This window comes from Phocoena sinus, chromosome 5 (genome assembly GCF_008692025.1).
Source record: "Phocoena sinus isolate mPhoSin1 chromosome 5, mPhoSin1.pri, whole genome shotgun sequence".
NCBI classification, from domain to species: Eukaryota; Metazoa; Chordata; class Mammalia; order Artiodactyla; family Phocoenidae; genus Phocoena; species Phocoena sinus.
The window spans coordinates 19,372,266-19,389,284 of NC_045767.1; the positions used below are offsets into that span (position 1 = coordinate 19,372,266).

The 17,019-nt window shown below is 35.9% G+C and overlaps 1 protein-coding gene across 6 annotated transcripts in view; it reads right to left on the reverse strand.

Annotated features, from left to right (window-relative positions):
- KIAA1109 (KIAA1109 ortholog) overlaps positions 1-17,019 on the reverse strand; it is a 209,065-nt gene that overhangs the window by 13,524 nt on the left and 178,522 nt on the right. For all 6 annotated transcript variants that reach the window (XM_032632288.1, XM_032632285.1, XM_032632284.1 and 3 more), the window contains 9 exons: positions 16,255-16,435; positions 15,551-15,749; positions 10,739-10,900; positions 10,112-10,251; positions 8,461-8,662; positions 5,032-5,232; positions 4,055-4,234; positions 1,649-1,786; positions 682-939 (listed from right to left, as the gene is read on the reverse strand). In XM_032632288.1, the coding sequence (XP_032488179.1) occupies positions 682-939; positions 1,649-1,786; positions 4,055-4,234; positions 5,032-5,232; positions 8,461-8,662; positions 10,112-10,251; positions 10,739-10,900; positions 15,551-15,749; positions 16,255-16,435 (1,661 nt within the window). The remainder of the gene's footprint in view (positions 1-681; positions 940-1,648; positions 1,787-4,054; positions 4,235-5,031; positions 5,233-8,460; positions 8,663-10,111; positions 10,252-10,738; positions 10,901-15,550; positions 15,750-16,254; positions 16,436-17,019) is intronic.

Genomic DNA, 17,019 nt, shown 5'->3' on the forward strand with positions numbered 1-17,019 from the left:
GTATGAGCTCCATCTTATATGAGGAGATTCTGGTGTGCATGGGATATAGCAGCACAGATCATTTATCACCCTAGGATTTTCTTACCAAAGGAGAAAATCATAAGTTGCTGCTGCCAAGAAGAGAACTTGGAAGGCAGGTACCATTCTGAAATGCAGAGGCTGGCTGGGGTGCCTGTCTTCTCTGTTCTTATGGACTCAGTATACATCCTGAGTCCTGCATTGGCTCATTATACTCTAATCTTACCTTGGGACATGAACTACATCATTCATTTTATATACTTAGACACAAGTAGAGCCTTGAGCACATAAGAGTTAAAAAAAAAAAATAGTGGCTGAATAAAAGAATGACTGAAAGAATGCAAAGATTAACTTTTTCAATATGGAGTTTACAACACTGTAGGTCTGTTTTACTTCCTGTGGTTCATGCTAACAATATGCTCATTCCTCTCTCCCTATCCCTTTTCAAAGCGACTAGCCATCCAGCTGTCTCTTCTGCTAGCCAATACTGTGAAGTGCTTTGTCTGTTGTTTGGTTTGGGGTTCCTCCCTCAGCCCCGCATCTCCATAAAAACCTGCAAGAGAATAACTTCCTGCAGTTGGGGCAGAAGTCTGGGAGTAACTAATTAAGATTTTTATCTTGGGGTCACTGGAGGGCTACTGATAACAAGGAGAGCAGTGTTACCTCTTTGGGGAACTGAAGAATCAGACACACTCCTTGACCTTATGGAAGCTGGGGATTTTAGGCTCTGTGCTGCTGTCCCTGGTGACATGGTGCTGTTTGTCATATGCTCATTGAACACATTAGGTGACTGAGGCATGTGGGTGAAAGAGGCCGACTGACTAGGCTGCTCCCAGGTCCTGCAGTAAGCTTTTCTTGAAGATTCAGGGGAAAGGTGTTGGCTTACACCTTCAATGGAATCAGGTGTCCCTGGGCCAGATGCTAACAGAAAAGTAGATAGCAAAAACAAAATTAACAGGGTAATATCACCATGTTATAAAATAAGGAATTTCACCACTCCACCATTTCTAATCACATTTTATATTCCTTCCAGATCTCTGACAACTGTATGATGTACAGTTTGCAAAGTACATTCCAGCATGTTATTTTTTTTAATTCTCACAGAAACTCCATGAGGTGGGTAGGACAGGCACTCCATCCCATATTACAGATGAGGGAGTAGACCCAGACCCAGATTTCTGATATTTTCTACTGTATCATGCTAACTCTGTCTTTCACTTACGCAGTGTAATACTACAACAATATCTAAGTCCAAGAGAAAAAATGCAGTATGATAGCATGTCCCCAATATATTCTATTTTCCATGTTTAACCATGATTAACTTGGTTAAATGTATTTCTGTGTTTCCAGATTTTACAAAGATTACAGGGTAATCATTACAGAATAAAAATCAGCTGAACTTAACCCCTGAGAGTGCAAGTATTTTGTGACCTCCAGTGCTAGTGCATTCCCAGTGGTTATTTGCACATTAAAGGGGCTCCACTAACATTTGCTGAATGAGTGAAAGAATTGCAGGGTACAACTTACCAAGTAAGATAAAGTTTGTGTTATCAATCATGGATCTTGTTACTATTGTAATCAAAATGAAAAGCAGCCTAAGTATAATTTATAATTACATAAACAAGCTTACTTGGCAAATTTATAGTTTGGTCTCCAAGGAACAGGCGTCTTGCAATACTCCTCCTATACCAAGCTCTTGGAAATGCTAGAATTTCACTGAGGCGGCGCATATCATATTTAAAGGAAGCAGACCCTATATCACAAACAGCTGATACATAAATAAAGTTTGTTAGAACACATTTCCAAAACCTTTAATATTTTCACATGGTAGGTAATAATAGGACATGATATTACACAACTGAATTATAATTCTATTACAATTCATGAAATACCAAAATAAGTTACATAGTATGATTAGTAAGTGATAATGTGTTCCTTCCACAAATGACAAAAATAGCACATTCTGCACTGTTAGTTCCATTTTTAAGGTGAGGGCAAACTGGAATTCTATTATCAAGTGATGATATTGTGAAATTCTCAGAGAGGATCTAAAGATCGGTTCTAAAGAACAGCTTCCAGCTTTAACATAGAGCTCTTCTCAAATATGGGAAATGAATCATCAGGATGAGCTAGAATACAAACTTCCTCAAAAGTAGCTGCAAACCAAATAACTGTATGGCGAAAACTACTATTTTCCTTTTAGACAGAAAGCGGCCACTTGTCAATCTGAAAGCACTCTCATGGCTGTCTCCCGGGGTTCTGCTCTGAGCACACTGCTGCTTTTGCTTCACGTGCCTTCTATTCCTCCACCATAGCTTCTGTTGCATTTACGTGCCAACATCTCCCAAACCTGAAGTGTCTGTTTCAGTCTGAGCCCATATCCACACAGCCCATTAGCCAATTGCCTACCAGACCCTTTCACCTCAAGGTCGTATAGGCCATTTCCTTCTTTATTTTCTATCTAAGTTAATGACCTCACTGTCCCTTCAGTCACCTAAGCTAAAAGTTTGAGGCATCCCTGTCTCCTCTACTGCTCCTCATACAACTTGTCCTTAAGCTTGTGGATTCTCATATTTCTCTTGAAACCATTCCCTCTACTCTTTTTTTCCTATAACAACTCAGGCCCTCATCCCCTATTGCTTAGTCTGTTTCAACAGCTTCCTCAAGCATCTTTCCACTCCACCACCTCTTTTCATTCAGCCATCAACTCCCTTCCTAAAACATCAATCTGAAGCATCTTCCTTTTTCTGTTTTTTTAAATGTAAACAGATTATTTTATAATCAATATATAATTTTGGTTGTTTTTTGTGGTAAGAACACTTAACATGAAATCTACCAGCTACAGATTTTTAAACATACAATACAGTACTGTCATCTTTTGGGACAGTGTTGTCATATCATTTCTTAAAAATTCTAATGGCTTCTCCCCACCCAAAGGATCAGAACCCTGTTCTTTAGCCTGGCCTATGAGTCCCCCCTACCCCAATCATGTCCTGGGCTATTTCACCAGCTTTACCTCTAGCCAACTCCTCTCTCCCTCTGGCCTCACCTACTGTGTACAACTAACTAAATGTTCAGTTATACCTATGCTTCAGCTTCAGTGAATCAAAGTATGATCCAAAAGCATACTTTTTGACACTTTTGTACCATTAAATACCATGTTGCTATAGCCAAGGATATTCCTACATAATTTTGAAGATCTGACCCAACATCATCTCCTTTGTGAAGCTTTCTCTGATCACTCATATAAAGCCAGAATATGTTTCCTCCTCTCTAAGTAAACGTTTCTCTGTTATAGGATTTATCACACTGCACTGTAATTTGTCTACTCATAAGACCTTCCCTTATTCATGCCTGCACCTTCAAGCATCTAGCACAGTGCCTGGCACAAGTTCACTGTAAAATAAAGGCTCAACATATGTTTGCTGAATGACCAAACATATATTGTGTTGAGTGAGTTAAGTATACTTACTATATCTTTTCAGTTAATAATTTAAAAAATTTTCACTTGCATAGTACTCTGAATTCTTCAAAATGTTCTACATGCATTTAATTTTAAATACTCAAATCACAACGTAAAGAAAATGAGCAAGTGATCTGTCCATAGTTATGTAACTAGTTATAAAGCTGTCAACACATATGCACACAACTCAAGATCTAATGACACCAAGTAAAAAATTTTCAACACTCATCTCTCCTTAGTGTTTTAAGAATTTCTAATTAAAAAATCAAACAAAAAATCAGAAATTTTACCAATTCATGGTAGAGAAGCGAAGAAGCAGTTTTCAGTGATTCAATTAGGCATATTTTGGCCCTTGGGTGATATTTCCATGTATTTATCTAGCAATCATATTTCTAACATTGATTACCTGGACTGAGATAATACTTGGCTGGACAGTTATTCTTCTCCTTTAAATCAATTTGTCACTGAATGCTTAATATTACTAAATGTATTTAATAATTAAACACGAAAAGGAGGCCCTTATTTAATTCTGGAAAAACAATATTTTAATTAAAAAACTATAAAATTGAATACCAGATATATTTATTAGTGTAGTGTCCATTTTGCTTGCAGACTTGCTTACAGACTGACTTTCAAAAAATGAGGCACCTCCAGAACGTCTTATCCGGGACAAACTCACTTTTACAAACTCGAGATTTATACTGAGTGAGTCTTTTCGACCAGTGACTGAAGTGGCTTCTTCATCCACATTCCCTTTAAAAAAAAAAAAAAACAACAAACCAAAAACACATGCGTATGAACACACACACACACATATATATGTATAAACACACACACAACTATCTAGTTACATGAAATTATCCAATAGGCTAGAATATGCTATCAAATAACATCACTTAAGTGAGTAAAAATTTAAACAGAATGACCTAATGAGCATTAGGCATTCCTAACAATAATTTCATAGGTTCAAGCCCATAAACATAATAGATGATTTTTACAGCATCTCTCCAGCAAAAATTAGGATGGACATGGAGTGTGTGTCTTTATTATTTGTCTAAATAAGTCAAGAGACATTCACTAATATCAACATCCTATGCATTTTTAGTGGTAAATCTGTACTTTAAAATGCCAGGGGAATTTAAGTTCACTAAATAACTAGTAATAATAGTCTCATTTTAAATTAACAAATGTGATGCACAGCCTTTAAAAATTTACTATTTATAAAATGTAATTTTTTTATACAAATAGACAATGATTTGATGAAACATTTAAAATGTAAGTAACATAAGTAACCTCATATCTGAAGCGACTGCACAGTGTATATCACTTATAAAATATTTGGAGTTTTAAAATTCTTATATAATTGATTTACCTACATTACTTATTTCATATTTCTACTTATTATGTAGAGACAGGATAGATATTATCAAGAAGAAAAATAAAGTTTCTGATCTCATTTTATATCCATTATTAAAGATAACATTTCTAAAAAGACCAAAGCTTGAAAAGATGCGATAAATTTGAAAAAGATGCAGACATGCTAAATATACCTAATCCTCCTGATCCAGGTGTAAGGCCAGAAACAGCAGTCTTTTGTTTCCCTGCTCCATATGGATGAAATACATAAAGTGAAAAGTCAGACATGCACGCAGTGAAGCTCAACCCAGATGAACTGCTGCTGGAACTGGTCAGATCTGACTGACTACTACTATGTCGACTTCTGCCAAGAGGGCTGCCTAATCCTGACAAACCTACAGGGAACACAAGAACACCAAAATATTTATAAGCCACAGAAAATTTAAAAAACTGTCACTAATATAGTCTCAAGAAACAAACATGACTTGAAAATAAAGTGAAAATAGTCAAACATTAACCGATCAATAGAGTTAAATCCTTGAAATTAAAATGAGGACTTAGATGTATTTTCCAGTTCATTCATAAACTAAGGCTGAATATTCTGCTCATCTTTGAAATAATTATTTATACATATGACTGGCCAACTCCATGGTTTCCTGTTTCTTTTCTCCTTTGCTCTACAGGAAGCAGGCTGTGGAAGAGGTACAAAACAGCTGGGTTTTAAGCAATGGAGAAGAATGAACTGTAAAAAACCCAAACCATATAGCTGGAGTCCACATTTCCCAGAAACAGTGGAAACGGAGTAAGGTACACAAATAGAGAAAGTTAAGGATCTCCTTCTCTTGGGCAGCTACGTGCCGTCACTGGCAACATCTACCATGGGTGGACAGACTAATTCCAAATATGCTTTAAACATAAAAAAATATGAGACTGTCTGAATGGAGCTTTATATGATTTGCCAGTGATTCTAAAATACGTATCTCCAGACCAGACTTCTTTTGGATTCATATATTGGATTCATATATTGCATACCTGACATCCCACTAGAATGGATCACAGACATGTGATCACCGACATGGTAAGACAAAGCTTACCATGTCCAAAACTGAACTGATCTTTTCCCCTAATCTGCTTTTCTTCCAGTATTTCCCATCTCCTTAAGTAACACTTCCTGGGAGCTATCTGTCATCCTTCCCACTTCTAACTTCCGATCATGCAACTTATCACCATAGCATTTCTATGTCTAACAACATATACCAAGGATGTCCATTTTCCTCCATCTTACTATTGCTATTCTAGCCTAAACAATGATCAATTCTGGGCTGCTGAAATGGCCAACTTCTCTCCCTGCTTCCTTCCACTCTTGTTCTCCTCCAAGCAACTGCCACACTGCAGCTGGACTAGTGTTCTAGAAGTGTGAATGATGATCACGTCCACTTCCCTGCTTAACCTCTCAGGTGGCTCCCCGGAATGATATGGCTCTTTCCTATCTATATAAATCTTGCTCATGCCAGTATACCCTTTGTTCGCCACGCTCCACTTATACTGGTTGTATTCTTTATATTTTTCAGTGTTGTCAAACTCTTTCCTACTTCATGAATTCTTGTATTCTGTACCTGGAGTGTTTATTCCCCCAACTCTCTGCTTGGCTAACTCATATTTAACCTACTTCATGTTTCCACTTAAAACATGTTTGTTTGCTTATTATCTGTTTCTCCAAATTCAATTTAAGTTCCATATTAGCAGGCACTATGTCTGTTAGCTAAGTTCACTACAGTATATCCAACCCCTAGTACTGACCCAGAACTCAGTAAAGTTCAATAAATATCCTTTAAAAGAATGGATATTGTCATAACCTACATTTCTTATACATTTATTCTCATCATCATTCCTTCTTTCATGCTTTATGATGATAGAATAAGGGGTGCTGTTTCATTCTTTAATTTTCTAAAATAAATGTGGACATTAAAAATAGCTGCTCATTTTATTTTCCTCTCATTATATATTTCTAGCATAGTACATATACACTGCTATAATAATTTGTGTTAATAATTTGTGATATTTTGTCATTAAGAAAAAAGTGAATATCCCAACAGAGAAATGGGCATGGGCATATTTATCCCCCTCTGTCAAACAGCCAATAAAGTAACAATATAGATTAAAATAATAAAATCCCGTTTTAGTCAATCATATTAACAATGATTGAAAATAAATTTAAAGCAAAGTGTTGGGAAGAGTACAGTGAACTTGGCGTTCAGATACGTTGTGGTGAAGATGCAGAAATCTTTATAGTCTTACTAGAGAGTAAAATATATCAAACACCTTAAAATGTTTGCACTCTCTGACTTAGGAATTCCACTTTTAAGAACTAATCCTATGGATGTTTAAAAATATTTATATACAGAGATACTCATCTCAATATTATTCACAAAATAAAAACCAAAGAGCCCAGGGAGTTTCAAATATATGATCAAAATGATGTTATATCATACAGTCATTAAAGTTATTTTAGAGATAAATACTTAATAATTTGGGAAAACCTATATTTAAAATTTCTGAAAGTTACATAGCAGAAGAGACCATATTTCAGTCTTTCCTGGGAAAAAGATATCTTCACAAAAATGCTAGAGAGTAGGTAGGAACTGATAAAGGGATATTATTATTTTCATTTTTGATACTTTTCTGTTTTCTTTATGTTCTGTAATAAACAATGAGTTAATTTTATAATCAAAAAATATGTTTTCAAAAACCAGCACTACCGCTCCAACATGTTGTTGACTACAATACAATTCCAGCAGCAATATTTAGGAGCTAAGTGTAAGACAGTGGGCTATGGCATTAGCAAAAATCTTATTTGTAAAATATCGACTTTTTGTTGTGAAAATTTTCAGAGATTTACACAGCAAAGCAAATGTTTTGCTTTAGCCATTTCTCCACATTGCGGAATATCCCCTGGGGGCAGAATCACCCCCCCACTGCTTGAAAACACTGAACATTAGTTCTCTCATCAATTTTCATTCATTCTAGTCTCTCTTTTAAAAAATGGCCAAGAAAATCTTTATTTTTTGCATTTGTGATCTCTAAATGATTTTTAGGGCAGAAATGACACAGTAATACAGTGAAGTGTGACTATCTCATCAGGAAATCATCCGTTCTGCTTTAAAAACTAAACCATTCATGAAACAAACATTTGAGGTAGGTAACAAAATTTACCATTAAAAAGTCTTTTTATACACACACACAATGTGATATACTTTTAATTCAGTGTGATAAGAAATCCTTGCAAGATAATACTACATCTCTTATTTACCATTTGCAACACTGATTACTTGTAATATAAAAATATAGCATAAAATCGAACACTCAGAAGTACTTGAACACATTATCATTCATACCTCATAGTGCATGTAATGCGTACGTGAAACCAACAATAAAATGCTATCCCACTGCCATTCCTTTGTAATAAAATACACTCAAAACTTTGATCTACTATAGATTTTTTTTCTACAAGTACTCTAATTCTCAAATATTCTCCTTTTCCAAATTTATTTATTTGGCAATATATATTACTGTTAAAATAATATTTGGCTTTATGCCAATTGAATAAAAGAATGTTTCCACACCTGGTATTCCAGTTTTGCTTGCAGAGGTCTTTGTTCCACTCTGAGGAGCATTACCTCCAGGGGATAAAGTCTCTGTAGGATACGTAGCCCCTAACGTCTCCAGCTCTCCTCGGTTTGAAGAAAACACCAAGTCCAGGGAAGGCAGCTTTAGCATGCATTCTACTCTTGACACCGGCAAACAGCTAAACTTGATCTGTGAGGGCTAAAAAGTGCAGAAAGCCAAAAAAAAAGTTTCTAGGAGCTAGATGATTAAAAATTTTCCCACTGGACTCCAAAAATTACATTCAGTTTCCATTTCAGTCTACATATACCAAATTTATTATTTGACACTTAAAAGAATTTTGTCTTACTTAAAAGAATTTTGTCTTTAGTGTGTCCTACCTTTTTCAAACAAACACACGATACATTAACCAAAGTATGTTAACAAAATGGTATCATTTAAAAAAATCTAAATATTTGAGGAACTATCTCTAAACAGTAAATATGTAGACATTTAGATAATTCAGAACATTAAAGATGTTTACGTTCATATTGTTCATAATCAAGTATTTTAAAGGAAATGATTTCCTTTTATACTAAAATTTTAAAAGGCTATTGCATTAATAACTGAAGTTTTACAAGCTCTCAAAGCCCTCACTCATTACATGTTTTCATCAGATCTTCAAAAAAGCTTGTGCAAAAACTCCAGAAGATCAGACTGAAGTTCTTTTGGCCAAATTGCTATTGTAGAAATTAATCTGAACAGATGATCATTAGCGTTTCTTTTGTCTTTTTTTTCTTTTTTTGTGGTATGTGGGCCTCTTACTGTTGTGGCCTCTCCCATTGCGGAGCACAGGCTCTGGACGCGCAGGCTCAGCGGCCATGGCTCACGGGCCCAGCCGCTCCACGGCATGTGGGATCTTCCCGGACCGGGGCACGAACCCACATCCCCTGCATCGGCAGGCGGACTCTCAACCACTGCGCCACCAGGGAGCCCCAACAGCGTTATTTTTTAATTAAGGTAGGTACACTGTTTTTTTAGATATAATACTATTGCACACTTAATAAACTACCGTACAGTGTAAACATAACTTTTATATGCACTGAGGAATCAAAAACTTCATGTAACTTGCTTCACTGCAATATTTGCTTTATTGCAGTGGTGGTTTGGAACTGAACCCACAATATCTCTCAGGTATGCCTATACTCCTAAGGCCTACAGATAGGACTGAATTTTAGAATAAAATACTAAATATATATTATATAACTCTTAGAAAAATCTAACAAAGGTACTATTGTGACTTTGTATCTCAATTTCACTTTATATCTGCCCCCAAATGACCATAATGACAAGAAATATAGGTGCCATCATAAAAAATGGCATAGAGTGCTGAAAAAGTTTTAACTTACATATTTTTACATTTGCCACAAAAGTATGAGATCTCAATTTTGAAAACTCAAAGATATGAACCTCCTCAGCAGACAAGTAAATACACACATAAAGTTGTACAAATACTTCCCAAAGGTTCACACAACCTCTAAGCCATCATAGACATACTCAAGGTCCATGAAGCTTAAGAAAACGTTAAAGGGTAGTAATATGGTAAATGTTCAAATAAACTTAAGAAAAAAATTTTCTTTAAAACAGAAAGGAATAAATGAAGTATATCACCTGAACTCGTACATAAACCACAACATCTACAGGGAAGGAAGAGTAAGCAGATGTTGAAGATGATACTAGTGATGTTGTTGATTCTTCCATAGGATCTGGTATTTCAAAATGTCCCATATCTTCATCTTGTGAGCTGATAGCTGTTAAAATATTTAGTTTTAAGTGCACTCTTAGGGCAAGGGCAAACTATTTATTAAAAGATCTTTTTCTCTTATGCTAGTACTGAGATCAGGGGTATGAACACAGAGAAAACACTGGTGCTGTAGCCCATCATTCTATACATCTTTCCCTATTCAAACCTCTTACTCATTCCTCCAAACTCTGATTCCCTGCTGCTATACCAAACAACGAACAAAGAAAAAAGTAATTATGCCTTTGCCCTCAAGGAGTTTCCAGTCCAAGAGACACGCTAACCTAGGACCTAAAAATGTTAATTTTGTCACTAGCTGTGGCCGTGGAAGAATCGTAAAACCCCACCAGGACTAGATGGTCTCTCAAGTTCTTCTTCAGTTCTATAATTCCTTTACATTTATCACTGAATCTATAATAGCATTAAGAAATCCTTCTAAGTAATAGGACCCCAAAGTACATGTGATGGGCAAATAAGTATATAAAGAGGACACTCACTTGTATAGTTCCTTTCAACTGGTGTAATTGGGATAGTTTCCAGAGCCTTTTCCAGAAAGTCTAATAGGCAGGGACTAATAACCATTTCTTCTGGCAATGACTGAAGTGCTACCCAGGCATATAACTTGGCTGTTTTTACTCCTCCACTTCCTTTTCCTTTGGCTAGAACATTTAAGGGTGTGAAGTGAATTTAACAGTTTCCATAAAACATACAATAATTTTGTGAGAAATGAGAATTATATGACAGTTTAATCACAGGAAGCACCTTTTATTTAAAACCATATAAGAATACAATAAAAATAGGTTGAAAGAAATCATAAATTATTGTTAGAATACAAAGATAATAAATGATGTACATAAAAGTACAACAGTTATTCCTATTTGCTCTAGGTAACAAATTTTGGTTCAATTTTTCAAGGTTATACTTTGCTAACTCTCTCATTAGTATTATTTTAGCATTTAATCTCTCATTTAGTATTATTTTATCCACTTGAGGAGTAAGATGTAGACAACTTTGACTAATGATATTCTGTGGCAAGTTGAGGAAAAACATCATTGTTTTTAGGTTTTCCTGTGTCCTTGCTGTTCTTACCTTGTATGCATTTATAATGCCTCCTTACATGGGCTGCATCTCTCTTTCCTTCTACCTGACTAAATATTTCCACATCAGTAGAATGATTATAATAGCTAACTAATATTTAGCTAACTTTGGCTTAGGTTTCCAACTCCAGCATGTATTAGCTTGTAAAAGTAGGAAAGAAATGCAACTTCTGTGAGCTTTAAATTTCATATATAAAATGGGGACAATATTGATAATATCTGCCTTGCACTTAATGGACATACATGTGTCTTGTCAATTTAAAAGTGATCTAGGGACTTCCCCAGTGGTCCACTGGTAAAGAATCTGCCTTCCAACGTAGGGGATATGGCTTCAATCCCTGGTCAGGGAACTAAGATCCCACATGCTGTGGGGCAACTAAGCCCACACACTGCAACTACTGAGCCCGTGTGCCACAACTACAGAGCACATGCACTCTGGAGCCCACGCGCCACAACTAGAGACAAGCCCATGCCTTGCAACGAAAGATCCCGTGTGCCACAACTAAGACCCAAGGCAGAGAGCAGAAGCAAGAAGAACTACAATCCTGCAGCCTGTGGAACAAAAACCACATTCACAGAAAGACAGACAAGATGAAAAGGCAGAGGGCTATGTACCAGATGAAGGAACAAGACAAAACCCCAGAAAAACAACTAAATGAAGTGGAGACAGGCAACCTTCCAGAAAAAGAATTCAGAATAATGATGGTGAAGATGATCCAGGACCTCAGAAAAAGAATGGAGGCAAAGATCGAGAAGATGCAAGAGATGTTTAAAAAAGACCTAGAAGAATTAAAGAACAAACAAACAGAGATGAACAATACAACAACTGAAATGAAAACTACACTAGAAGGAATCAATAGCAGAATAACTGAGGCAGAAGAACAGATAAGTGACCTGGAAGACAGAATGGTGGCATTCACTGCGGCAGAACAGAATAAAGAAAAAAGAATGAAAAGAAATGAAGACAGTCTAAGAGACCTCTGGGACAACATTAAACCCAACACCATTCACATTACAGGGGTCCCAGAAGGAGAAGAGAGAGAGAAAGGACCCGAGAAAATATGTGAAGAGATTATGGTCGAAAACTTCCCTAACGTGGGAAAGGAAATAGTCACCCAAGTCCAGGAAGCGCAGAGAGTCCATACAGGATAAACCCAAGGAGAAACACGTCGAGACACATAGTAATCAAATTGGCAAAAATTAAAGACAAAGAAAAATTATTAAAAGCAGCAAGGGAAAAACAACAAATAACATACAAGGGAACTCCCATAAGGTTAACAGCTGATTTCTCAGCAGAAGCTCTACAAGCCAGAAGGGAGTAGCATGATATGCTTAAAGTGATTAAACGGAAAAACCTAAAACCAAGATTACTCTACCCGGCAAGGATCTCATTCAGATTCCATGGAGAAATCAAAAGCTTTACAGACAAGCAAAAGCTAAGAGAATTCAGCACCACCAAACTAGCTCTACAACAAATGCTAAAGGAACTTCTCTAAGTGGGAAACAAAAGAGAAGGACGGACCTACAAAAACAAACCCAAAACAATTAAAAAATGGTAATAGGAACATACATATCAATAATTACCCTAAACCTGAATGGATAAAATGCTCCAACCAAAAGACACAGGCTTGCTGAATGGATACAAAAACAAGACCCATATATATGCTGTCTACAAGAGACCCACTTCAGACCTAGGGACACATTCAGACGGAAAGTGAGGGGATGGAAAAACATATTCCATGCAAATGGAAATCAAAAGAAAGCTGGAGCAGCAATACTCATATCGGATAAAATAGACTTTAAAATAAAGAATGTTACAAGAGACAAGGAAGGACACTACATAATGATCAGGGTATCAATCCAAGAAGAAGATATAACAATTATTTATGCACCCAACATAGGAGCACCTCAATACATAAGGCAACTGATAACAGCTATAAAAGAGGAAATCGACAGTAACACAATAATAGTGGGGGACTTTAACACCTCACTTACACCAATGGACAGATCATCCAAACAGAAAATTAATAAGGAAACCCAAGCTTTAAATGACATGATAGACCAGATAGATTTAATTGATATTTATAGGACATTCCATCCAAAAACAGCAGATTACACTTTCTTCTCAAATGTGCATGGAACATTCTCCAAGATAGATCACATCTTGGGTCACAAATCAAGCCTCAGTAAATTTAAGAAAATTAAAATCATATCAAGCATCTTTTCTGACCACAACGCTATGAGAGTAGAAATGAATTACAGGGAAAAAAAATGTAAAAAACACAAACTCATGGAGGCTAAACAATATGTTACTAAATAACCAAGAGATCACTGAAGAAATCAAAGAGGAAATCAAAAAATACCTAGAGATAAATGACAATGAAAACACGATGATCCAAAACCTATGGGATGCAGCAAAAGCAGTTCTAAGAGGGAAGTTTATAGGAATACAAGCCTACCTCAAGAAACAAGAAAAATCTCAAACAGTCTAACCTTACACCTAAAGGAACTAGAGAAAGAAGAACAAACAAAACCCAAACTTAGCAGAAGGAAAGAAATCATAAAGATCAGAGCAGAAATAAATGAAATAGAAACAATGAAAACAATAGCAAAGATCAATAAAACTGAAAGCTGGTTATTTGAGAAGATAAAATTGATAAACCATTAGCAACATTCATCAAGAAAAAGAGGGAGAGGACTCAAATCAATAAAATTAGAAATGAAAAAGAAGTTACAACAGACACTGCAACAGACACAAAGCATCCTAAGAGACTACTACAAGCAACTCTATGCCAATAAAATGGACAACCTGGAAGAAATGGACAAATTCTTAGAAAGGTATAACCTTCCAAGACTGAACCAGGAAGAAACAGAAAATATGAACAGACCGATCACAAGTAATGAAATTGAAACTGTGATTAAAAGTCTTCCAACAAACAAAAGTCCAGGACCAGATGGCTTCACAGGTGAATTCTATCAAACATTTAGAGAAGATCTAACACCCATCCTTCTCAAACTCTTCCAAAAAATTGCAGAGGAAGCAACACTCCCAAACTCATTGTATGAGGCCACCATCACCCTGATACCAAAACCAGCCAAAATAAAGAAGACCCAACACAGCCAAACATAAATTAAAAAATATATAAAAGTGATCTAAAAATGTTAGTCATTATTTCACGATTACTGGCTACTTTAAAAGATTTATCAAGTTCCATCTCTCAAATAAAGATTTTTCAAATAATTCTTGTCCAGTCCAATATTCCCTTTTTTGGATATTCTATTTTATATATATAAGGTATTATTCACATGGTATAGTAGCCAGATTCCAAGATAACTTCCAATAGTCCTTTCCTCCTGGTATTCACGCCCTTGTGTAGTTCCCTCCCACACTGTATGATCAATTAGATATTGTGGAAGTGATGTTACATGACTTCTGAGATGAAGCCATAAAAGATATTGCAGCTTCAGCCATGTTCTCTTTTGAGTCACTCCTTTTGAGGGAATGTCAGCTGCCATGTCCTGAGAACACTCAGGGACCCCAGTGGAGAGACCCATGTGGGGAGAAACTAAAGCACCAACTTGCCAGCCATGTGAATGGGATACAATGGAAGCAGACTTCCAGACCCAGTCAGGCATTTGGATGACTGCAGCCCTAGCCAACATCCTGACTGTAGCTTCATAAAAGACTGTGAAGTTAGATTCACCCTGCCAAACTGCTCCTGAATTTCTGATCCACAGAAGGTGTGTTTGAGATTTTCAGCCACTAAATTTGGGATAATTTGTTATGCAATAATAGATAATTAATAAATGTGGTTAAGTCCAGTGTACTCTGTCTTAAATGTATAACTTTGATGTTTCCATCTAGATCATAAGCTCCCAGATATAACTTTGATGTTTCCATCTAGATCATAAGCTCCCAGATTTGAACTATATTAAGACTTTTCTAAATATATATAGATCTAAAAAATTAAGTAAACTTTAAGTATATAAGTTTATTTTAACAACTGATATTCTAAGGTAATATCAGTTTGAGAACTAGGCAAAAGTAGTTGGCCAACACTTCCACATGTGAACTTTGTACAGTTGTTACTGATAAGTCTAAGTCCTTTCTTCTTAAACGTGAATTTGAAAGAAAGTCTCAAAAGAGCAAGTAGGTGATGACTAAAACTTAATTTATGAAAAAAATTAAAAAAGTATATTTTCCGTAAATACCTGAGGGAATAGGCGGGGGCTGGGGGGGAAGTAAGGTGTGAGTCTTGCTCTGGGCAGTGCAAGGTAAAGGAGGAGGAGAAGATGTCGCGCTATCTTTCACACCGTACAGCTTGGACTCTTTAGACAGTGTTCTTGGCAAGGAAGATCCTCTGGAGGCATTAGGTGATTCGGTCTTTAGAGTCTTGGAATTATAATGCAACTGTATTGAAACAAATAAACTTTCAAAATTAAAATTATGCAGATGAGGGAAACCAAGAAATGTACAAAAATGTAGCAGAAAGAACACTGGTTCAGGAGCCAGAAGATTTTACGAGTTAGCTTTGTGATCCCGGCAAGTTCCTGATTAGTTTTATCTCATTTTTAAAGTTAAAAAGCGTCATCCCAGATAATATTTTAAGTTCTTTCTAGCTTAACATCCTAGCTTAATAATTCTAGAATCTAAAAGAGTTGCAATAGGCAAGGTTTAGCAAATACATTGTGAATATCAATGTTTAAAAAAGAAAATTAACTTCTTCTGTCAAAATTTCGTGGAAAAAGGGGCAACCTGCAGTTTAGAAGGTCTCATGTTCAGAATATGGCTATATTAGAGAAAAACTTCAGAAGGCCTCATTTTAATATAATTGGTAAAGGAAGAATATATATGATAGAAAATAAACATGGCTACTAATAATCTAATCCCTAATCCTAGACATTTAGATTTTTACCTTTACATCAACTCCAGGAATGTAAAATACTGTTGTTTCTAAGTCACTAGGCTTTGTTTGTAGAGATGATGGCACTTTCTTGCCAGTCATTAAATGCGTGGTGGAAGCATAATTAGTTTGAAACTTCTTCTTTTTTGAAGGAGAATCTTGATCTAAACTCCTGGAACTTCTGTCATAACTCCTATAAATAGAAAAATGTTTTATCTTTTTGAAAGACATTTATTTCCTTTTATTTTGTTTAAAAGCAAACTTTTATTTATATAGTAAGTGAAATGTAATCCTTCATTAATAAGGTTGAAAAAGTGAAGCTCATCAGCGTCTCTAGTGAAACCGGTTAATCCTTGCATGGATGAGGTTTATGTTGTATGTTCCACAACTACACAAGGCAGTTATTCTTTCCCGAGATCACAACTGTTTCACATGAACACATAAGGTTGAACCAAATGAAACCGCCCTTTACATAGGTAAATATAGCTGAGTACCAGCAATTTAGTTTGGTTTACTGCGGTTCAACCAAAAATAAATTAACAGTCGTTCTTTTTATCACCACTATTACATTTGTAAGAATTTAACTGTTTAGAGTGCCTTTTTATCTTCTCATTTTATAAAAGGCTTCATTAGACAAAGAGACATTTAAAAATCTTTTATTATAGAAAATTTCGAACATACAGAAAGTAAATGGAACAGCAGAATGAACTCCCATGGGTCCATCTCCCAGCTTCAGCATTTGTCAGCATTCTGCCTACTTGTTTTATCTACATTTCC